The sequence below is a fragment of the Colobus angolensis genome, unplaced genomic scaffold, assembly GCF_000951035.1.
Source record: "Colobus angolensis palliatus isolate OR3802 unplaced genomic scaffold, Cang.pa_1.0 Scaffold42, whole genome shotgun sequence".
NCBI classification, from domain to species: Eukaryota; Metazoa; Chordata; class Mammalia; order Primates; family Cercopithecidae; genus Colobus; species Colobus angolensis.
The window spans coordinates 6,904,913-6,927,882 of record NW_012117599.1 but is presented as its reverse complement, the minus strand read 5'-3'; the positions used below and the strand labels follow the sequence as shown (position 1 = coordinate 6,927,882).

Here is a 22,970-nt window from a genome sequence, read left to right as displayed (position 1 = left end):
GCCTCCTGCTTCCGCTCGGGGCGGGGCTGGGCTCCCGGGGCCGGTCGGCGGCTGCTGCTGCGTCCGACCCCTGGGCGGCGCCAGTATGGAGCTTGGGGGTCACTGGGACATGAGCTTGGCCCCCAGGCTGGTCTCGGAGATCGCAGAGCCGCAACAAGAGCGGAAGACAGGAACCGAGGCGGGGGCTGCCGACTCCGGTGCGGTCCGAACCCGCCGCTTCCTGCTCTGTCTGTACTTGGTAGGCTTCTTGGTGAGTGCGAGCGTGGGGCTGGGACCAAGTGCTGTGTTCGGGCCTCGGGACCCAGGCGGTTCTTGGAGCTCTGGGGGAGCTCCCAGGGAGTGGGAACCCGCACTTCGCCTGGTGAGTGCCTCACTACCTATCAGGCTCCACTCTTGCCCCATCACCCACTTCAGTCTGCATCTGGCCACACTGCTTTATTGCCCCTCTCGCGTTCGCTTGCACCCCGTTCGCGGAGCCTCTTCCCTTCCCTGCCTTTAAAGAAGCCCTGGTACCAGCCTCAGGTGTGACCAGGTGTTAAATGCTGTGGCAGGTGCAGCTTTTGCAGGGCGGAGAACAGGGGCTTGGGCAAGCTTGGAAAAGCCCAGCTGCTGCGCGGCTGCTGGTGAGGTAGGGACATGCAAGCCTTTTTACCACAACAGGCAGGGGAGGCCGCTGTTGATGACCCCGCTTGGACAGATTTAGGCACATTTTCACTAGGGTTCTTGGTTGACTTGAATATTAAAAAACGGAGATCAGAGTGAATTTTACCGATCTGCCTTTCGACAAACTGCGCATTGCACGGCGTAGGTTTGGTTTCGTCGTGATGTGTGTGCGTGTGGTTTGCTTTTCTACCAGAACAGGCTGGGGAAGCCGCTGTTGATGACCCCACTTGTACAGAATTGGGTGCGTTTTCACTAGAGCTCTTGGTTGACTTGAATGTTTAAACACACAGATCAGAGTGAATTGTATCCCTCTACCTTTGGACAGTGGGTGTGCATTGCACAATGCAGGTTTGGTTTCATCATGGTGTGTGTGTGCTTGCGTGTGTGCGCGCGGGAGTGTGTGCACGCGCGTGTCCTGGTTTGCTCCCTGAGTGCTAATTTCCCACGTAGAATGGAAAGTTCAGTAAGCTGATTCATAGCATTTCTGAACACCTGCCATGTGGCAGGTGCTGTGGAGCTCCACTGTTGTAATCCACAGTTCTGCCACCGAAGAATTTAGTCTTACAAGTAAGCTGATGTTGGTAGTTTCTGGGCCATTATCTGCAAGAACCCTAGCTCCACCTTTGCACTCCTCCCTTTCCAAGGCTAGGCCTAATTCAGTAACCCTGGGTGTGAGCTAATCCAGTATCTTGAGGACGAGGGAGCTGAGATAAGTGTCAATGGGAGAAGGCTATCTTTGAGGCCTTGAAGATAGTATCTGATGGCACTGGGCCCTGGCAAGGAGGAGTCGTTTTCTGCCCAGATGTGGGTCAAGACCACCACTTCTCCCATTCTCATGCACTCTCCATGCCCCCCACCTCCATGCAACGTGTTCAACCGTTGGTAACAACGGTAACAATGTTGAGTTAATAGTTAAGACCATCATGAAAGCATGTTCACCAAATAGCTGCAAGCCCAGAAGCACAAGGCCTTCAGGGAGGGTGGCTTTTTAGAGAGGATTTCTCTGCCTCTAGGGCCATTGCCGGACCCACCCTCCAACTCTTTGCCTTTAACTTCAGAGACGGGCACTCCTTCTGACCACTATCCTTTAATCTATTAGTTCATTCTCGGTATGGGGATGCTTATTCCACTTTTCAGTCTAGGCACCTAGAATTCACAACCAGTGAGTTTGGGTGGTTCCTGGAGAGGAGTTGACTGACATCCAGCCTTTTTAGATGTGGGTCCCAAGCTACTGCTGTCCTATCTCAGAAGGGACTTGGGCTGGTTCAGCCAGATGAAAACATTCGAGCCCTTACCTGGAAAGTCCAGACGAGGGTTCAGAGAATTTGGAAACGAACGTGACTTAGAATTCAAAATGGTTTTAGTATTAGAATAAAAAAAGCAATTCACAGATCATCTGTTAAGGTCCACTTTCCAATACAGATTTGAATATTCACAATTTCTCATGTTTTCTTTATGCTGTGCACTTGGCAAGTCTAATCTAGCAAGCCTGATACAGAATTTTAATAACTTTAATAATGTATTCAAGAGAAGCATTAGGTGTCTCACATCTTAAGGGAAAAGTTTATGGTTTCCCAAAAGTTGAGAGAGTAGGGATTTTTTTAATGGAAAATATTGTAAACAATTAAAATATATGAAGCTTTATATGAAAGTCACATAAAGCTACCTAGCAGATGATTGTTAGGTAATATCTAAGGAATATTATACATAATTTAGTTATTTTTTTTGACATATTTAGGGATGTAGAGACCTCTAAGATTCTTGGACAAATGGTTTCTGAATGGGAAAGGAAGGGAACAAGATTAGAGAAGTCATTTGCTGTTTTAGCAGCATGTGTCCTTCCAGGCTTTAATTTGTTTAGGAGGGAAGACCAAGATGACCCTTGAGGCCCATTTTGTTTAGGATGCTTAGATGGTGATGAGATCTATTTCAACCACTTTTTTCCTCCAGATACTTGAGATTTGTTTTCCATCCCATCGGCTTTATTCAGGTGATAATTCATTTTTGTTGAGATAGTCCAGTCATCAATAATTACTGGGGTTCCTACCCTGAAAAGAGTCCTGAAACTTTTGAGTGTACATATTCATCAATTTTTATTGAAAAATGTTGATGTTCAGTGAAAGTTTAAGCGGCCCCTTCTGACATGATCTTTTTATGAAGTGGTTGCATGCACACGACCAGCTGCCAAATGCAGTGATTTTGAAGAAGCTATGGATTCAGAAGCAGAAAGGAGTGGCCTTTTCTAGTAACGGAGAAGACAAAAAAAAAAAACAAAAACCAAAAAAAAAGTAAAGGAGAAGACAAATTTTAGAACAGAACTTCCTGAGAGGAAAGATTCAGTGGGAGGTCTCCTTGGAAGAATATAGTATTTTTCAGACTTACCACGTGCTAAAGTAATACCAATTATCAGTTATTGCTTTTGTGTCTGTATTTTCATACTTACCTTCCATAGATCTCAGGCTCTTGAACTAAATATTTCTCTCCATCTCTTATTTAGGATAACCATTTTATTAAATGATATGTTGTACTGGGACTTTTTTTTTTTTGGAAAAAAAAGGTTATTAGACAATCGAGTTTCCTTTTCTGAAAGATCCAGAAGATTTGGCTGCTACATTTTGAGTCTTTTAAATGTATAAACATCAGTGGGCTGATGAGATGCAACTGACAGCAAAGCCCAAAAGAAACTGGCTCAGACCCAAAGGAAATTTTAAGTAATCACAATATTGAAATAATAAACCATCACTCTGGTAATGTAATTTTAAGAGCTAATTACAGTCACTTGATATTAGATAACAGGGTCATCTAAAGATGTAACTGTGGAAAAGGCCCACTGAGTACGTGGAAATTTATGTATCTATAGTTATATGAATGCACAGCTATCAGGACAGGGAAGGGGGAACAAAAGATTAACTCTGAGCTCAAGGAAAATACACATTTCATGTGAGTTCTTTCTTTCCAACTAACCAGGTTTACGAAAGAAGGAATTCAGGTCAAGTATAATGAAAACTGTGTGTGTGCAATGTTTTTTCTCGCACTAAACCAACTGTAGCAGGTAACCTAGTGAAGTGAGAATAAGAACAAAATTAAAGGAAAAGTTAACAGTCTGTCTATGAACTCAGAATACCTAGCAAAAAGGACCCGTACGTATCACCAGAACTGAAGAAGGCAGAAGACGTGTTTGAGCTTACATTGTTTTATCAGGCCTTTCTGAAGCATTATGCCACTTAATGCTCATGATACTACTACCAGGCAGGTATTACTGTTCTACCCTTTGCAGATGACAACACAGAAGCTTGGTAACTTTAAGTAACTTTCCAAAGACAAATGTTTAGTAAGTGATGGAGCTGGAATTGAGAACTGTCTGCCTGACCCCAAAGCCCATTCACTTTCTATGACTTAGCTGCAAAACATTGGCCTTTCCCCAGTGCACCAGCTTTTTCCTTCCTGCTTTACTGAGCCTTTCTTCTCAGGTATTATTTTATAAGCTTATAAACCACAGGTTCTAGGACATTAGCCACTTTCGCCAACTCCAGAAGGAAACATATTTTTAAGGAAGTACTAGTTCACCAATAAATACAAATTATGACTGCATTTTTTCTTATGACTTATCCACAGAAAATATGGGTTTTTTTTTTTTTTATCTGTTTTGTTTGAGGAACTTCTGTAGCATATCCTCCTTGATTGTAAAGTTAAAATGGATCCCAGGTCAGACTAATCCAGGCATTTGCAAGTGGCAGCGGATTTGTATGGCATGCTATGGTATCCAATTATGACTTCTTTAAAATTTTAGATACAGGTTTTAATTTTTAAATTAGTTTAAAATTTTAGGTTGCCTAGTTTGAAAAGTACTAATTTGAGTCCATCAGCATTTATTTTGTTTTAGGATTTGTTTGGTGTCAGCATGGTTGTGCCTTTATTGAGCCTTCATGTCAAGTCCCTTGGAGCAAGTCCAACCGTTGCTGGAATAGTAGGTGAGTGGTCAATACTGCTCATTTTTAGAGTACTGAATTTTAAATCCTCTGAACCAAGTGCCTGAAAACAGTTCAGTCGTGTAGCCAAATTTTATCCAAAGGTAAGTGGGAAATGAGATAAAACAAATTTCGAGAATATTTTAAAATAGTACCCTATAGCAAATGCAATTCCTTTTTTTCTAGACAACCTATGTTCAGAGAGATTTTGAGGTTTGAACACTATAACCAAGTCCCATGCCACTAGTGGCAACAGGTACTTATGGAGCCTCTGCAAGGAACTGGCTGTGTGTGTAAAAGGGTAGGTATATGTGGACTCCTGCCCACAGGAACCCTTAAACTAATGTGAGAGACCAGGGAAACATAATCTGCAGAAATTACATCCTGTGGGAAAGGATTTGGTGAACATTAGCCAATTAGTTGCAAGCTTCTCACACCATCACCAACACATCATAGAGACTGTAGGGTTTCTCTGCCTGTGCAGCATAAAAATTCTATGCAGAAGTCATTGATTTACCAAAAAGGCCAGAGATAGCAGGGCTTCGGACTATGCTAACTAATGAGAAATTGTTGAGACTAACAGCTCTTGATCACTCACAAGCCACACAAGCAAGTGTTTGTAGATGGTCTTGTACATAATATTTGTTAAATCGTGGTCCAAGCCATGATTTGTATTTCCCTTGACAAATGTACTTGGAATTACACTGGACCACCCAGCAGTGTGAAGGTTTTTGGGAAAAGCAGATGGGGCATGTTGCATGATAATGGGGGTAAAAGAACTCTGTAAAAAAAAAATGTAAGTTCTATATAAAATTAAATCATTTTATAAAACCATTAAACATTAGAAACATAAGAGACAATGTTAAGATTTTAAGGCTTAGTAGAATTTTTCCAGAATTTACATTTCTATTCCCCTGAGTACTCTCTATGCTGTTTCAGAAGTTGAAGCTACACAATCTCATATGATGGAAGGGCAATCATACAGCATCCATAAGGTCACCTTTTGCCTTTGTTCTCTCTTCTGTTTACCCTCAATTTTTTGAAAACGTTTTATTAGAAATTGTGTTACTTCCATTTTTCCAAGTAGAAAAAAAAAAAAGACGTGAGATAATTTAACACAAAAAGGTCTCTTATCCTAATGTTTTTCTGTTGGTTTCTGTGTAATTGTTATCACATTAATGCATTTTTGTGATAGGTCTAGCTGATTTTATTGTTATTGATTTGTTTTTACAGGCTCCTCCTATGGCGTTTTGCAACTCTTTTCTAGCACATTCGTGGTAAGTTATCTTCCATTTGGTGAAACATAATCACATGTCTCATCCATCACAGATGTAGTAAAATTGGGGACTTGAAGTTTAGCAAAAAGTGATAGATTTGGGATGAGAACACCTTTAAATTGTAATATGTTCTTCCTATAATTCCCTACGTTTTACGGGCAAAAAGAACGTAAACAAAAGTTGTCACCAATTTTAGGCCGGGCACGGTGGCTCACGCCTGTAATCCCAGCACTTTGGGAGGCCGAGGTGGGTGGATCACGAGGTCAGGAGACTGAGACTATCCTGGCTAACATGGTGAAACCCCATCTCTACTAAAAAAAATACAAAAAAATTAGCCAGGCGTGGTGGCAGGCACCTGTAGTCCCAGCTACTCAGGAGGCCGAAGCAGGAGAATGGTGTGAACCCGTGAGATCGCACCACTGCGTTCCAGTGTGGTCAACAGAGCAAGACTCCATCTCAAAACAAAAGTTATTATCAATTTTATTATTTATTTCATTGACATTATTTATTTCATTATTTATTTCATTTATTAGAAATTGTATTACTTCCATTTTTCAAAGTAGAAAAAAAAAAAGACATGAGATAATTTAACACAAAAAGGTCTCTTATCCTGATGTTTTTCTGTTGGTTTCTGTGTAATTGTTATCACATTAATCCATTTTTGTGATAGGTCTAGCTGATTTTCATTTATTTCATTGACGTTATTTATTTCATTGATATTATTTATTTCATTGACTGTAATCAAATCCATTTATATTTCTGCTATTCTATTTAAAGTTGTGTATTTTGAACTAAATAAAAGCTTTTGTATAAGACTTAAGTGTATAGACATAAGGGGACATTTGGATTGGCTGATTGTATATCTGCAGCATGGAGTAGAAAGATCCAGAGGTGGCCAGGCATGGTGGCTGGCACCTGCAGTCCCAGCCACTTGGGAGGCTAAGGTCAGAGGATCGCTTGAGCCCAGGAATTCAAGTCTAGCCTGGGCAACATAGTAAGACCCTATTTCTAAGAAATAAAAAAAAAAAAGAAACACAGATTCAGTGGTGACCTTGTCACTGCCCTACTTCTGACCACTCAGTTGTTTGAATTTCAGAGACCTTACCTGATCGTCCCCTTCCCTCTCCCTGTGCAGTCTACTGTGATCCCTCTGGTCTGGAGACCTCAGTGTCCAGTGGTTCAGGCAGTTCAGTAGAATAGTCTGTTTAGTCTCACAATTGTTCATTAGTGACTTTGGTCTCAATAGCTGACCTGGGGATCTCATATTTAAAGAACACAAAGTGTACTTACATTTTGCAAGAGTTGCTTCCTTGTAAAATACATTTTTAAAAGAAATTCACTCAGATTCCATAATAAATTCTTAAATAAGTAAACAACTACTTCCTGATTTATCTTTTATTGAAGTCTTTCTTATATTAGATTTCCATAACAATACTAGTTTTAGCCTCATTTACACTTTATAGTAACCCAGCAAAGTAGTTTGGTATCTTCCTTTTATATAAGAGGAAATTAAGACCAATTAAGACCCACATAGGTTAGTTTGACTAAGCCACCTAATCTCAGTATGTAGACTCTAAGCCCATATTATTTTTTTTCTAGGAGTCATCTGTCATTGCCTTAATGGTAATAAAATGGTAAATAGGTAACTAGAGTTATCAGGTTGTACAGGAGAGCAGTGCACTTGCTTGTCAAGCAGAATGTCCTATTTCATGTTCTTTCTTGAGAGAGAAAAGTTTGAGTTACATCTTAGTAAACACCTTTTCTCTTTATTTGTAAACTTGCTCCCAAAAAACCTGATGCATGTGTCTGTTAGAGCTATTAGGCCATAGTGTATGTTAATTCTTTAAATGTTTTCTCCTTCTGGACTCTGATCTTTCTGAGATATAGACCAGGCTTACTTGCTCAATTTTTTTTGTACTCTTATCAGAGCACCTGGCAATAGTTAGCACTTTATGAATGTGAATTTTTATTGCTAACTATGACTCTACCCTTTTTTTCAGATTTTCTTTGTTGTTTTATGTTTGTACTTACATGGAACATTTCATATGTCTTTTAGCTGAAATTCAATGAATACTTTTCTTAGAAAGCCTTAAGGTACGGAAATGCCTACTTAAAATTTCCTTTTTAACCCATACTTTTGTAAGCACGTATTTTAATTATAAATTTTACCAAAAGCATTTTAATTTGAGAACAAATCTCTATAAAGAAAAAGTATGTTCTGTCAGATTTGTCTAATGTTTTTAAATAAATATATTTTAATAAAAAATGATCCATGTATTAAGTACCTATGTGTCAGGTCATGTTTTGAGAACTTTATTTCCTCTAATCCTTATAATAACCAGCCTCAGAGGGTGGTTGTGGTTCTTTAATGACTCATTTTATATTAAGCACATAGAAAGTGTTGAGTGGAGAAGGTAATCTCTGAGGCAGATATTATCATTATTCTTGTTTTACAGGTAGAGAAACTGAGGCATAGAGAGGTTAGCTCCTGTGTCCGAGGTCATGGTGGAAGGAATGATGAGTTCAGCATTGAGCCCAGGCAGCCAGGCTCGGGGCCCAGGGTGTAACTCCCAGATTATCCCACTGCCCTGTGAACACAAGGAGGCCAGTGACCCCTTCCCCAGATCAGGGGAGTGTGGGGAATTTCTAAAATTCATTGAAATGAAAATTGGGGATTAGGATTGACGACACCTGTAGGAGGATGACAGTATTTTGGAAGATTTACCTTAAAAATATTTTATAGAGGAAGTTAACATCCTTATGTAAAGGGATCTTTCGGGTCCTTAAGAAAAAGATGAACATATCAATAAAAATGGGGAGAGGGCATGAACAGGTACACTTGACAATTAGCATGGAGGAGTGGCCTGCTGAGTTTCCTTCCATGGTTAGTGGAGAGGGTGAGGAATGGTTGTGGAACATCGCTGAGGAAGGAGGGACGCAGGAACCAGCCTCAGTCGCCTCCCAGCCGGGACTAATGGAGACCAGCCCGTTGTACTGGAAGTGGGGGTCATCCAGGGTTTCATACAGCTGGAGGGACCCTGTTCCTAACCCTTTTACACAGTGCTCCATTGATAGTATAGTGTTTGGTAATTGTTGTTTTAAGGCAGTGACTTTTTTTTCCAAACACAGCTTCACTCAGAACATCAGTATGTGAAATGGCAGGCTTCCTCCTGGGCCACCTCTGTGGCCTTGCTCAACATCCTTACTTGCATAGAGTGTTCAGAAGGGAGCTCTGCCGGGCAAGTTTCTGAGGCTTCCCAAACGTGGGAATTCTAAGGAGCAGAAATGCTGCCTTATGTGCTTCTCTCGAGAGAAAATGCAAATGGTACACAACCTTTTAAAAAATTATCAAGAAAATAGGCAAACATAATTTTAAAAGATGCTGTTTAACCAATCTGTAGACTTTAAACATTGACAGGAACAGTGCTGGTTGAAATAAGGGGAAATGGAGACTGTTACTGTTCTAATTACAGTATATATGGGATTACAAATCTTTCCAGAGAGTAATTGGTCAGTATATGGCAAATGCCTAAAAAAAATGCCTGCATAGAATTGGAGCAACTCTAATTCTAGGGATTTGTTCCAAGGGAATTTTTAAGTGTATCTGTGGAGAGTTTGCAATGAAGATGCTTATTGTAGCATTATTTATATTTTTGACAAATTTTTAAAGAGCAAAAATCTGGCCGGGCGCGGTGGCTCACGCCTGTAATCCCAGCACTTTGGGAGGCTGAGGCGGGCGGATCACAAGGTCAGGAGATCGAGACCACGGTGAAACCCCGTCTCTACTAAAAATACAAAAAAAAAAGCTGGGCACCGTGGCGGGCGCCTGTAGTCCCAGCTATTCGGGAGGCTGAGGCAGGAGAATGGCGGGAACTCGGGAGGCGGAGCTTGCAGTGAGCCGAGATAGCGCCACTGCACTCCAGCCTGGTGGACAGAGCGAGACTCCGTCTCAAAAAAAAAAACCAAAAATCTAACAAAACAGTTTGTTAAATAAATATTGGTATGTAGTGGAATAAGGAATATAATTAAAATGGTAACAAAGGCAAAGTTTTAATAACATGGAATGATACTTAAGTCATATTAAGTGGAAAAAGCACGTTACAAAATAGAGCATATTGTATGGCCATTTTGTTAAAATATAGGTACATTTGGGATTATGAGGTTTTTTTTTTTTTGCTAAGACGGAGTCTCGCTCTGGGGCCCAGGCTGGAGTGCAGTGGCGCTATCTCGGCTCACTGCAAGCTCCGCCTCCCGGGTTCCCGCCATTCTCCTGCCTCAGCCTCCCGAGTAGCTGGGACTACAGGCGCCCGCCACCTCGCCCGGCTAGTTTTTTGTATTTTTTAGTAGAGACGGGGTTTCACCATGTTAGCCAGCATGGTCTCGATCTCCTGACCTCGTGATCTGCCCGTCTCGGCCTCCCAATATGAGGTATTTTTATATTCTTCATTTTGTTTTTCAGTATTTTCTAAAGTTTTTAAAAATGTACGTGGTATCTGAAGAGTATAGTCGTATAAAGTAATGAGAATGAAGAGAATGAGGCTTTATAAATTATACTTTATCATCTCTCCTGCCTTTCTTAGCTACCAGATCATCAGACTTTTTTGTTTGTTTGTTTTTGGACAAAGAAAAATACGTTGTGTTTTTTCATTCACTGTGTGTGAAGATCAGAGAAAATAACTTACTCTGACAAATGGCATCATGGAATTGAGCATTTGAGGATCTGACACTGAATCTTCTAATGATTTCCCCTGGTCACTTTGTTTTGGTCATTTGCATGGTAGTAGTTGTTGCTGTGGATGGCGTCAAAGGGCTTTTTCTTGCTTTTCAGGGCTGCTGGAGCGATGTGGTGGGAAAACGGTCTTCCTTGCTGGCATGCATTCTACTCAGTGCCCTGGGCTATCTCCTTCTCGGAGCAGCCACCAACATGTTCCTGTTTGTCCTGGCTAGAGTCCCGGCAGGTGAGTGACTTTTTTTTTTTTTTTATCAAACATAGTTTCCCCCAGAACCTCAATATGTGAAATGGCAGGCTTCCTCCTGGGCCACCTCTGTGGTCTTGCTCAACATCCTTACTTGCATAAAGAGTGTTCAGAAGGGAGCCGTGCCTGGCAAGTCTCTGAGGCTTCCCAAATGTGGGAATTCTAACAGGCAGAAATGCTGGCCGTGTGTGTGTGTGTGTGTGTGTCTGTCTGTCTAAAGCCTGTTCCTGCTGGACATTGCCTCTTTGATTAGCACTTACATAAAGTGCTAATTACAATGGCAATTGTGGCTATAAGTGACACCAGCAGCTGCCGGCCATTGAACATTTAGCACGAACCAGACACTCTGCTATCTTGACCAAACCTGGAGTTGTACTTGACAGAGCCCCTTGCCCCTCAGAGCCTGTCGGCGTGAATGATCACACTGCTGTACTGGGACTTGTCTCCTTCCTTTTGATCTTGCTTTACATCAAGTCAGTAAGAATTTGTTAAGTGTCTTTGGCCAGCACTGAGGTTCCTGTTCTCTCCCTTGGTGAGTCTGTAGTCTTGTAACTGGGCTTCCTCACATCAAATTGGGATTCACCTCTTTAGCTTTCCTGTGGCCTCCTTCTGTCTGTCAATTAGAGGGGACACTGGGATTATGATACAGCAGCTCGTGGGTGAGTTTGCTACTTCTAGACTGGTCTGGGCTGTTTTTACCATTTTGAACTAGCTTTTATTTTGTCCATTTTTTGAAACCTCCTGTGAATGCTGGGTGGTGCTTGGTGGGTAGATTATTCCTATAGAAGCTCTTTGTTCTCTCTTTGCCATTCTTAGCAATTAGAGGAGTTTCAGTGTCTCTCTTAGTGTACCTATCAGAGCACTGGCAGGCTTTGCTACCCTGCTCGACAAGTCAGGGGCACTGGGCGCCATCCCAAGTTTTGTTAAACTGCTTGCTTTTAATTGACTCCCCAAAGAAATGGAGCATCAGATAACTCATTTTAACATAGACGTGATGATCAGCTGACTCACCTGGGATTTCCACACCATTCCTGTGGAATATATACTTTTTTCATTTACTCTGAAAGTCTGCAGAGTTCAGCCCCCAAAGTTCTTAACCATGCCTTTTTGTTGACTAGATAAATGCTTTATGAAGGTCTTTGCTTGAATGTGGGCAGTTGTCTTTACAAACCCCAGTACCACACACAAAATCCAAGTGATAGCCATTGTATGTACATCTGGTGTTGAGTTTATCGTTCGTGGTGGGCAGCATGGCTTTCTACAGTGTAACACACTCCACCATTACGTGGTACATACTGTCCATAATTCTAAAGAAGCAGATGGGGAAGATGAAGAAGAACCTAGAGTTGCTGCAAAATGCATTGAGATTTATGGGGAGGATTAAAATGTTTTATTTAATAGGAAATGAGCCTGGGCTTAAGTAGTGAGAGTTTTCTTATACGAACTGTCACTATAATTTTCACCAGTGAGAGCCATACATAAAAATTCCTCCTTGCCCATGTAACCTCCACAGTGTTCAGTGGTCTGTGAACAGGAGCAAGCCATGGGGGGCGTCACAGGGTTCTGCTTCACAAAGTCAGTCGTGGATTCAGATCCTCGTGTCCTAAAAATGAGCCACTGACTTTGAGTCAGTGCCTGAGTTTTAAGTGCCTGAGTTGGACGCCTCATTTTCCATTCCACTCTGTCCACCACCCCAACCTCTGAAAGACAAGAGAAGCTGAGGCTGGGTTGTTTGTGGGATACTCTTACCGCAGTCCTCGTCCCTCATGTATGTATATAAAGTGAAACTGACATCAATACAATTTCAAAAAGAATCATAGAATTCCTGCAAGACCTATCGAAATCATGTTCTGGCCCAGTCCTCTCTGATGTTTACGAAAACAGCTCTAGGGAGAGTCCATCTACCTAATTCCAAAAGAGATTTACACATTTGCTTTCCAAAGAGTCTGGCTATCAGGCACACAACCACACTACTTTTGAGGCAGAGCTGGGAATAGATTAGTAGGACGAGTGTGTTGAACCACTCGGCAGCAGCACAGTGATGTGCAGAGTGGGACTCCCCACGGGAGATCACGGAGAAACACTGTGTCACATCACACTTGGGTGATTCACGCAGATCCGCCAGCCGCATTTATTCAGTTTCTACTATGTGTTGATCAAAATAGTGGGCCGCTGGTTACCAGAGTCTGTCAGCATGTTTGCAAGTATGGTTGTTCTGCACATGGGGGTCTGGGGACATAGGAGTCAAATCCCATCTGCAGAGATGTGAGGAGTATAGTTGTCAGTCACTTTTATTTCTTATTAAAAGTTGTATCACAGCATTCAATTTGTTCAACAAATTCACAGGCCTCTTACTGGTAGAAAATCCACTGGTATTGGTTCAGTGATGGTGCTATCAGATTTTTATTCACTCCTTGTACTCTCCCCAGCTCCGTTTCTCTGTTCCTTGGTTTATCCTCAGGGTCAAGATTAGGGCTGGCCATAGAGTAGGCATGTAGTAAATATAGGCTCAATGAGTTAATGTGTAAAGAAGGAAAACTCGCTTTATGGAAGCCACCGTGAAATGCAGTTGGGTAACTGGGAGACACCTGGGAGGTCATGACCAGAGGTGGGCAAGCTGAGGGCTAAGGGACTTGGTTGCCAGAGATAAGGTGACTGACTAGGATCAGAGTGCTAGGCCAGGAGTCCAATTATGATGGGATGGAACCAGCAGACCTCTGAGGTTCAAAGAAAATAAGATCAGATGCCTTGGTTGTAAAGTGCTGAGCATAGCTGCCTTCCAAAGAAACCGGAGATCAGAACTCCATCAGGGGTAGAGGTGAAGCACAGGATCATAAGTGAGATACTTGTGGTCTGGAAAAAGTTACAGAGACTGTTTCTCATCCCCTTGCAGGTATTTTTAAACACACACTCTCCATCTCGAGGGCTCTACTTTCTGATGTGGTTCCAGAGAAGGAACGGCCGCTTGTCATCGGACACTTCAACACAGCCTCCGGCGTGGGCTTCATCTTGGGCCCCGTGGTCGGTGGCTATCTCACTGAATTAGAGGATGGGTTTTATCTCACAGCCTTCATCTGCTTTTTGGTCTTCATTCTCAATGCCGGTAAGTTGACAGTCATGGGAAGATTGTTTTGTGTATTCATACTGACCAATCTACCTACTTTTCTCTTATTTCTTTGCAATTAGTTTTTATCAGAATGGACAGACTCACCGTCTAAAAGTGAAAGTCATTTTGAGGAACCCCCCCTAATATTTTCCGTAGTGGCCAGTACCAGTTTACATTCCCAAGTGTACCAGTGTTCTCTTTTCTTTCTTTTTTTTCTTTTTTGAGATGGAGTTTTGTTCTTGTTGCCCAGGCTGGAGTGCAATGGCGTGATCTCAGCTCACCGCAACCTCCCCCTCCCGGGTTCAAGCGATTCTCCTGCCTCAGCCTCCTGAGTAGCTGGGATTATAGGCATGCGCCACCATACCTGGTTAATTTTGTATTTTTAGTAGAGACGGGGCTTCTCCATGTTGGTCAGGTTGGTCTCAAACTCCCGACCTCATGTGGTCTGCCGCCTCAGCTTCCCAAAGTGCTGGGATTACAGGCATGAGCCACCGCACCCGGCCCAAGAGTTCTCTTTTCTCCGCGTCCTTATTAATACTTATCTTTTAAAAATGTGTCTGTATTCGCCCTCCTAACATGTGCGAGGTGATTTTTCATTGTGGTTTTGATTTGAATTTCCCTGATGATCAGTGACATTGAACACCTTTTGTTTTTCCATTGGCCACATCTTGGAGAAATGTCTATTCAGACTTTTTGCCCATTTTTAAACTGAGTTTTTTTGTTTTTTTGTTTTTTTCTTTCCTGTTGAGTTGAAGACGTACCTTGCATAGTTTGGATATTAACTCTTTATCAGTTGTATGATTTGCAAATCATATCCACTGTGCAGGTTACTTTTGGCTTTACGGATTGTTTCCAGGTTGTCTTTTCACTTTGCTGATTTGTTTCCATTGCTGTGCAGAAGCATTTTAGTTTCAGGTAGTTCCATTTGTCTATTTTTGGATTGGTTTTGTTGTTATATCTAAGAAATTATTGCCAAGTCCAATTTCAAGAAGCTTCTACCTTCTCTTTTACAGTTCCAGGTCTTATGTTTGTCTTTAATCCATTTGGAGTTGATTTTTATCTTTAATCCATTTAAGTTGATTTTTGTAATGTGTGAGGAAGGTACTAATTTTATTCTTCTGCATGATACATGTTTTAATTGCAATTTAAAAGGGACATCTTTTATTTTTAATGTATTTAATGTAAATTTAAATATAATTATGGAAATAAGAAAGAAAGACTATGCCGGTCTCCTGCTACAGACCCCCAGTGGCTTCCATCACAATAATGCACGTGCCTCACAGGTGGCACAGTGGTAGGTGATGGGCAGACCCTGCCCTTCTCTCTGCCTCCCTCCATACATTCTGGCCATGCTGGCTTTCTGACCAACCATATGCATGCCAAGCTCATTCCCATAGGAGGGCATTGTACCAGGCCTGTCCTCTACCTGCCACATTCATCCCACATCTGTTATTGACTCTTTTCATCATTCAAGACTGAAATATCTGCTCCTTTAGGCCTTCTCTGACCATTCTGCCTAAAATAGCTTAATTTTCTTTGTCGCATTCCTGAAATTATGTTATTAATTTGTTTTACTGCTTACTTTCTGTTTGTCCCCCCAAATCAGTAGGCAGACTCCATGAAGGAAGAGATTTTGTCATATTTACTCACTGCTATCACCCCTGTGCAGAATACACATTGGACCAGGTTCAGTGGCTCATGCCTGTAATCCTAGCACTCTGGGAGGCTGAAGTGGGAGGATTGCTTGAGCCCAGGAGTTCAAGACCAGCCTGGGAAAGATAGTGAGAGTCTACAAAAAAAATTTTTTTAATTAGCTAGGCATAGTGGCACATACCTGTAGTCCCAAATCCTTGAGAGACTGAGGCAGGAGGATTGTTTGAGTCCAGGAGGTCAAAACTACAGTGAGCCGTGATCACACCACAGCATTCCAGCCTGGGTGACAGAGTGAGATCCTGTCTCAAATAAATACATACATACATGGATGCATATTGGATGCAGGGCTAGTTGCTTAAAATGTCTTTCTTCTTCTTCGCTCAGAGAGTGGTGCATGGCTGGCCCTTGGATAAATGACTTCAGAAACGAGAATTCATGCTAGGCAGTTTTCCTTACATTTAATGATATCGTCCTTTACTGCGGCTTTTCAATCTTCATATTCAGGGTTCTGTTTTCCATGATGACTTCCATGTTGGGTTAGGATGTCAGACTCAGGAAGCAAAGTTCATGAGCTTATTCTCAATCCCCACAGAAATACATTATGATTTTTTTTTTTTTTTTGAGGCGGAGTCTCGCTCTGTCGCCCAGGCTGGAGTGCAGTGGCCAGATCTCAGCTCACTGCAAGCTCCGCCTCCCGGGTTTACGCCATTCTCCTGCCTCAGCCTCCCGTGTAGCTGGGACTACAGGCGCCCGCCACCTCGCCCGGCTAGTTTTTTGTATTTTTTAGTAGAGACGGGGTTTCACCGTGTTAGCCAGGATGGTCTCGATCTCCTGACCTCGTGATCCGCCCGTCTCGGCCTCCCAAAGTGCTGGGATTACAGGCTTGAGCCACCGCGCCCAGCCCCTTTATGATTTTTTTTGCCAGGAATTTACTTAACCTGTAACTTGAATCAGGAGGGGAGGCCTGATGGATTCACATAAACCTAGATAAAACCGTCTCAAACACGTGCTTCACTGATGTGACCAGGTATCTTCACATATAAAGGAAGGTACATGAATGTGGTATCACTCAAAATTGAAAGGCAGCATATAACAAAGAAATTGGTTATGGATTTCTATTTTGGATCCTTCAACAATAGCGCCATTTAATACATTGCCCTATCTTAAGCCTGTAAATGGCTCTAAGCAGTTAGGAAAACATTCCACTGCAAGTGTTCCCAACTACAGTGGCTTCAAGGAAGAGGAACTTGTTTTTCTCAAATAAGAAACTTGAGGATAGGCAGGCTGGGGCCAATAGAATAGCAGAGGAGGAGAGGGAGGAGGACCTGGCTAGACAGCACACAGTGTCCCACTTAGGGCTTTGGCCATTCAGTGCAGTGAACATAATATTGTGCTGCTTTCTCATCCCAATCTTGCCATCCTTTACCCCCCAGTGACTATAGCTGTTTTCCTCAACGCTTTTACTCCGTTCGCTTCTTTTTTTTTTTTAATTAATTATTTTTTATTATATAAGTTCTAGGGTACATGTGCACAACGTGCAGGTTTGTTACGTATGTATACGTGTGCCATGTTGGTGTGCTGCACCCGTTAGCTTCTTATATCCTCTGATCCGCCACTTTGCCTGAGAAAGCCTTTTCATCGTGATTTCTGTTCTTATGGTTAAGAACTCAAAACTCTGGAGTCCGACAGACTCAGGTTCAAATCCCTGGTTTGCCAGCTTTTAGTGTGACCCTTGGGCAAATTGTCTCCCAGTTTTCCATCTATAAAATGGAGTAACAAAACACATAGCCTTGTTATGAGAACTGGAAGAGGTTCTGAATACAAGCAGCTTACCCCAGTGCCTGAGGTAGGATTTCATAGACCTTGTCTTGTTAATATTTTCTTAGCGTTTCACACTTAAGAACTCCATGAATATTGGAAGATTGGACAGATGGATGGGTAGGTGGGTGGATTGCTTATAGTAAGCACTCAACAGAAGTTAGTTGCCGTCATCATCATCATTTTTATTATTTTAATTCTACTTTTTTAGTCCATCAACAATAGTTCTTTCACATTTTTATCAATATTCTGTGTAATGTTCAAGGGCCCTTTTAAGACTGAATCATTAAAAGTCCACATCCACATTCTCATGTGTTTGGATTTCCGTCGTAAATTTGTCTGTGGCTGAAGCACTTTCACGATATTTGGAGAAATGACACACAAATGAAGTTGCTGGAAACAACATGAAGCAGCTCTGAATAGCCACTGGTCTGAGTTGAACTTTTAAGTGCTAAAGAACTGAAAAAACAGTAGGGTAGAGTTTGGAAGGATGTCCTCAAATGGCAAGTTTGAATTCAGTTTTAAGAACACTTTTGGGCATGGATTGGCAAGAGATCAACAGGCAAGAATGTGCTAGTCCTGTGAGAGCAGAGGTGGGATCATCTGAGTGGCGGTTAGAGCCGCTGCGTAAGGTTGTATGTGTTGTGTTCTGTGAGAATGGTGCCCCCTGAGGTTTTGCAGGTGTGACCTGCACAAGCACTAGGTAACCCTGACTTGGGGAAGATCTAAGCAGGTGCTTCCCAGGGAGAGTTGGCCAAGATGTCCCTGTCCGTCGGTCAAGCCAAGGCAGGCCGTCACATATGTAGCAGCCTGCGCTTGCCCCAGCATGGCCCTTATATCACAATCTGGTTGCCTCTTTTCTTATCTGAACCCCTTTTTAAGTTTTAGTGTCTTGAGTACAGTGTTTTCAGAGGCCTTGTCTGTGTTCATATATTTCTGTGTTTAGCACTTAAGAAGCACTCCAAGAATATTGGATGTCTAGATGGTTGGATAGATGGATGGATGTTAGGCGGACAGACAAATAATGAATAGGCAGATAACTAGAAAGTTAATAAGGGAAGAATTTAAATTTATAACAATTTAGATATGAAATGGTGAAATGTAGAAAACTATCATAGGCTTTTGAGCTGGGAGAAAGCAGTGAGTATTTTGTAGGTATCGTGGTGTTCCTTTTTAAAGGCGAAGAGTCTTTTGCCAGAATCCTGATGTCAGAATAAAGCCATAGGAATGGTGAAAGACTAGATACAAAAATACAGACTAATAAATTTAGTACCAAAATATAGATTAGTAATCTAACACAAATAATTCTCCCTTCCCCAAGGAGGTAGTGGATGGATTCAGTGCATTCAGTGCTTTAACGGGTCTCGTGCCATTTTAACAGGTCTCGTTTGGTTCTTTCCATGGAGGGAAGCAAAACCGGGCAGTACAGAGAAGGGCTTGCCATTGCAAAAGACCCACGTGCTGTTGGGAAGGACCCATGACGCAATGCAGGAGGCAGCCACCAGCCGCGGAGCCAGGGCCAGCAAGAAGGCTGCCCGGCCCTGGGTCGAAGTGGGGTTGGCCTTGCGGAACATGAAGAACCTACTGTTTTCCGAAATGTGGGACATATTTCTGGTGCGCTTGCTGATGGCCGTGGCAGTCATGCTGTACTACAGTAACTTTGTCCTGGCCCTGGAGGAACGGTTTGGGGTGCGGCCCAAAGTGACAGGCTACCTCATCAGTTACAGCAGCATGCTGGGGGCCGTGGCCGGCCTTGCCCTGGGGCCGATCCTGCGGCTGTACAAGCACAACTCACAGGCACTGCTGCTGCACTCCAGCATGCTCACCTGCACACTGCTGCTGCTCTACTCCTTGGCCCCAACTATGGGTGCAGTTGTCCTCTCCTCCACTCTCCTGTCCTTCTCCACTGCCATCGGCAGGACGTGCATCACGGACCTCCAGCTGACCGTGGGTGGGGCCCAGGCCAGCGGCACCCTCATCGGCATGGGGCAGTCTGTGACTGCGGTGGGCCGCATCATTGCCCCTCTCCTCTCGGGGGTCGCCCAGGAGGTCAGCCCTTGCGGCCCCCCAAGTCTGGGTGCTGCGTTAGCCTTAGTGGCCATTTTCATAATGTCTCTAAACAAACCACACTCTAGTGGTGATAGGAATGGTAAATTAAAAAGTGAGTAGATGGATTTGGACAACATAAAGCAACAAAATTTGAGGTGGTTGAATGAGGGCCAGCGGCCATGATGAGAAGGTCACTTTGGGAAGGGTTGGGGTGGAAGGGAAATATTTCTGGGTGGGTGTGAGCTGTTGGGCTTCCAGGTCAGCCCTTGGCCATGCAGCTAGGCCTGCAGGATGATCAGAAGTCACGGCAGCTCATGGGAAGGTTAAGACTGGAGCGAAGCTTTTCCAAGGCGAGCATATATTCAACGTTTACCTGAAAGTCTCTTCTTCCCACCTGGGCTAATGAGGTTACACTTTTCAAGGGTAAAAAAACTACCAGCTACAAGGTAGGGAAGTGGTGGTGGAATAAGAGAACATGATACATGGAGGAAGGGAAGAAACCACAAGCATTTTCCTCCTAAAAAACAGGGTGACATGTCAGTCAAATTCTTATCAACTGGAACTGGAGTTTTCAGTTAAATTCCATACACTAGGAGGGAGTTTTCTATCAAAATCCTGCAGATGAAAGAAGCTCGTTTATTAGAACCAGGCTTTCGCTTTTCAAAGCTGCTTAAAAATCAGATACTGACCTCCCCCCTAGAGATGATTCAGTGGGCCTGGGTGGGGCCAAGAAATCCGTGGTGTTTCGAAAGCACCGCTGTTGATTTCTCATGGCGGTAAAAAGGACCACACTGAGACTGTACTGATTTTGATTAAAGTACATAGGCTTGGCTGTTTTTACACAGCTAACTAAATTGGAACTCTTAAAATTGTGTTTATCATCACAATGTGTTACCCCTCTCCCAGCTCTCAGCAGTTGTACTGCATGATGGAGCAGCGGGCCCTTGGGGCCTGTTCCCTGTGCTCCCTGCCTCTGCCAGCTTGCTCTGAAGTTGGACTAAACCCCCTGGATGCTGGGCCTGCCAGCCTGCTCCTGGAAGCCTGCATTCCAGTCAGGTTGCATCCTTCTGGAGCTGACAGAACCCAGTGGTGACGCCAAAGCACAGGAATGCTTTTAAAATGAACAATTTATGCAGAGTAAGGGTCAGGTGGCATGCCAGACCAGAAGAACTTGATGCTGCTGCGTCTTGTGTTAAGAATCATTTCCTTTATTTTATTTTTAGTTTGATGCTTGCAAACACAAGCACTCTGTCGATCAACAGGGAAAGATTTGGATGTGCCATTTCTTGTCTAAACTGGAGTTTCATATACAGCGCCCAGGGGGCCATGAGAGGCAGAGGGCCAGACAGAAGGTGAACACAGCCTTGCAGGGAGACATGTGCCAGGCAGGACGACCACTGGGATTCCATCAAGTATTCATCAGAGTTACTTAAGGGCTTCCTCTCAGACAGTTGAAGTTCACATTACTTTTCTCAATTAGTCCACTAGGATGTTATGCCTGTCTTCAAGTTGACACATGCATAATTGTAAATATTTTAGTACACTACAGTCACTTGTCATATCTTTAATATTTATTGTTTTTGTAAAGCAGTAAACATTTCTGCATTTTAGAAGTCATGGAGTAAAACCAAGTATTTATGATAAATAATTGGAAGTATGTTTTGGTTTGAAGATTGTCCTTTTACCTATCTTACTTCAAGGAAAAACGGACTTCTGATTAGGTTTTACAATTGTGAACTTTTATGTAAATGTTAGCTGCTTTTGAGGCGACCAAACTATTATTAATATATAAAATGGCCTTGCCCTTAAGAAGCAAACTAAATGTCATGGAGATTAGACTCAAAAGGCAATGAATGATCAAGGGTTTATGCAATGAAATAGAATTTCAGAAGAGTTTGGATCTCAAAGATTGTCCTTCACTCTTAGAAATAGGCAAGTTTCTTAAAAGCCCTTATAGCCATGTTTGTATTTTAAAAATCATAGCACTTTATTTTTGAAGTTTAAAAAGCCTGTAAATGTAATGAGTCTTTATAATCAGACACATGGAAATATTGAAAACCAAAGACTGATCTTAGAATACAGAATAGAGAGACATGTTTGTTATTCTCCACTAGTGACTTGAGTATTTTGTTAGGTGCTGTTTTTTAGGTACACCTTTTCTCATGACTCCTTTTACGTTAAAGTGTGACCCAGAGACCAGGAGCATCAGCATCACCTGGGAGCTTGTGAGACCTGTGAACACTGAAGCTCCAGGTCAGACGTGTTGGGGACCGTTTTAATAAGATACCCAGCTGATTTTTTTACGCAGTAGACTTTGAAAACCCCTGGTCTAATGGGTAGCATTTGTATCACTTATGGAATATAATCTCAGGGAAATTAAATCTGCTCAATTAACATTTGTGGTGTTTCGTTTTTCAAATTCTCTTCAATCACTTCTGTAGCCCTTTCCAAAGTGTCAGGTTGAGCCACATGAGGTCGCTATTTTTGTAAGTCAAAAATATCTTCATAGGGTTCAACTTACTATTCTATGGGATCTTGTGTTAGAAGTATTGAACTTTCCCGAAATGTCTGTGAAGGAAATGGCACCCTTTCCAACATTCTGCGAGCCATAGCTGCTTGGGAACAGGTCTCCGGGATTTGGGTTCCATAGCGCGGAAGGTATGCCTCTGCCCTCATGTCTAGTGGGATGAATAAAATTCTGAAAAGGTACAGGGTGTGTCTGGTCACAGGAGTCACCTGCAAGCCTCCAAACTCAGGCTGGATGGCCCCTTGGGGAGTGAATTCTGCAAGAGTTGCACCTGGGGCCAACAGAAGGAGCTGGAATCACTAGTTCTGTATCCTGGCTGCATGCCTTAGACCACGGGAACCAGACTCTGAAGCACTCCAGGTGTTTCTGTGAACATCTGGAGGTGGAAATCACTGAGTTAAGAATGAATTCGGCTGCCATGCTCAGGGGTTGAGATTGTATTGACGGATGAAGGGGAACGACGGAAGAATTCCTGCGGTAGAGTGCTCTGAAGACACTCCTGTTTGAGAAAGAGCTCTCCAGCCACAGCAAGGTGGATTCACTGGGGTCCCAAGGGGCAGTCCGGACTTTGGGGCAGTAACTTTAGGGGGGCCCGGAGGGAGAGCTGGTTGTGAGGACAGGGACAGCAGGCAGAGGTTGTGGCCCTCAGGGAAATTGCAGGAGAGACTTTGAGTGATTCCCAGGTGATGAGTGTGCAGCTTTGAGGAATTTCAAAGGGTTGCTTGGCATCTTTTCCTGAAGACACTTCTATAAGATATTTAGAAATCTATCAGGAGTGAGAATCAGCCAAGTCTCAGAAAATTGTAGGCATTTGGGCAACTGCGTTCAGAAAACTATTTTTTTTGGAATAAAAGCCATGAGACTGAATCTCCATGCCTCTTTGCCCCCAAAACCTAACTTCATAACAGCCTTCATGAAGTCTCTAAAACAGAG

General features: G+C 42.8%; 1 protein-coding gene across 2 annotated transcripts; it reads left to right on the top strand.

The window, feature by feature from the left end:
* The first annotated feature begins 13 nt into the window (after nt 1-13).
* MFSD9 (major facilitator superfamily domain containing 9) lies at nt 14-20,379 on the top strand. 2 transcript variants are annotated; one of them, XM_011956614.1, is made up of 6 exons: nt 14-361; nt 4,547-4,634; nt 5,865-5,908; nt 10,737-10,866; nt 13,778-13,987; nt 18,843-20,379. In XM_011956614.1, the coding sequence occupies exons 1-6, from the start codon at nt 86-88 to the stop codon at nt 19,628-19,630; spliced, it is 1,536 nt and encodes a 511-aa protein (XP_011812004.1). In that variant the 5' UTR covers nt 14-85; the 3' UTR covers nt 19,631-20,379. The 2 variants fall into 2 exon arrangements, with proteins under 2 accessions (XP_011812004.1, XP_011812005.1); XM_011956615.1 differs by having other exon boundaries at nt 24-250.
* The last annotated feature ends 2,591 nt before the right edge of the window (nt 20,380-22,970 follow it).

What these genes read in the sequence shown, in the direction of transcription:
- MFSD9 (XM_011956614.1), top strand. Translation starts at nt 86, where the DNA reads ATGGAGCTTGGGGGTCACTGGGACATGAGCTTGGCCCCCAGGCTGGTC. An exon ending in GGGAACCCGCACTTCGCCTG is followed by an intron (nt 362 to 4,546) that starts GTGAGTGCCTCA and finishes ATTTTGTTTTAG; the next exon opens with GATTTGTTTGGTGTCAGCAT. An exon ending in TCTTTTCTAGCACATTCGTG is followed by an intron (nt 5,909 to 10,736) that starts GTAAGTTATCTT and finishes CTTGCTTTTCAG; the next exon opens with GGCTGCTGGAGCGATGTGGT.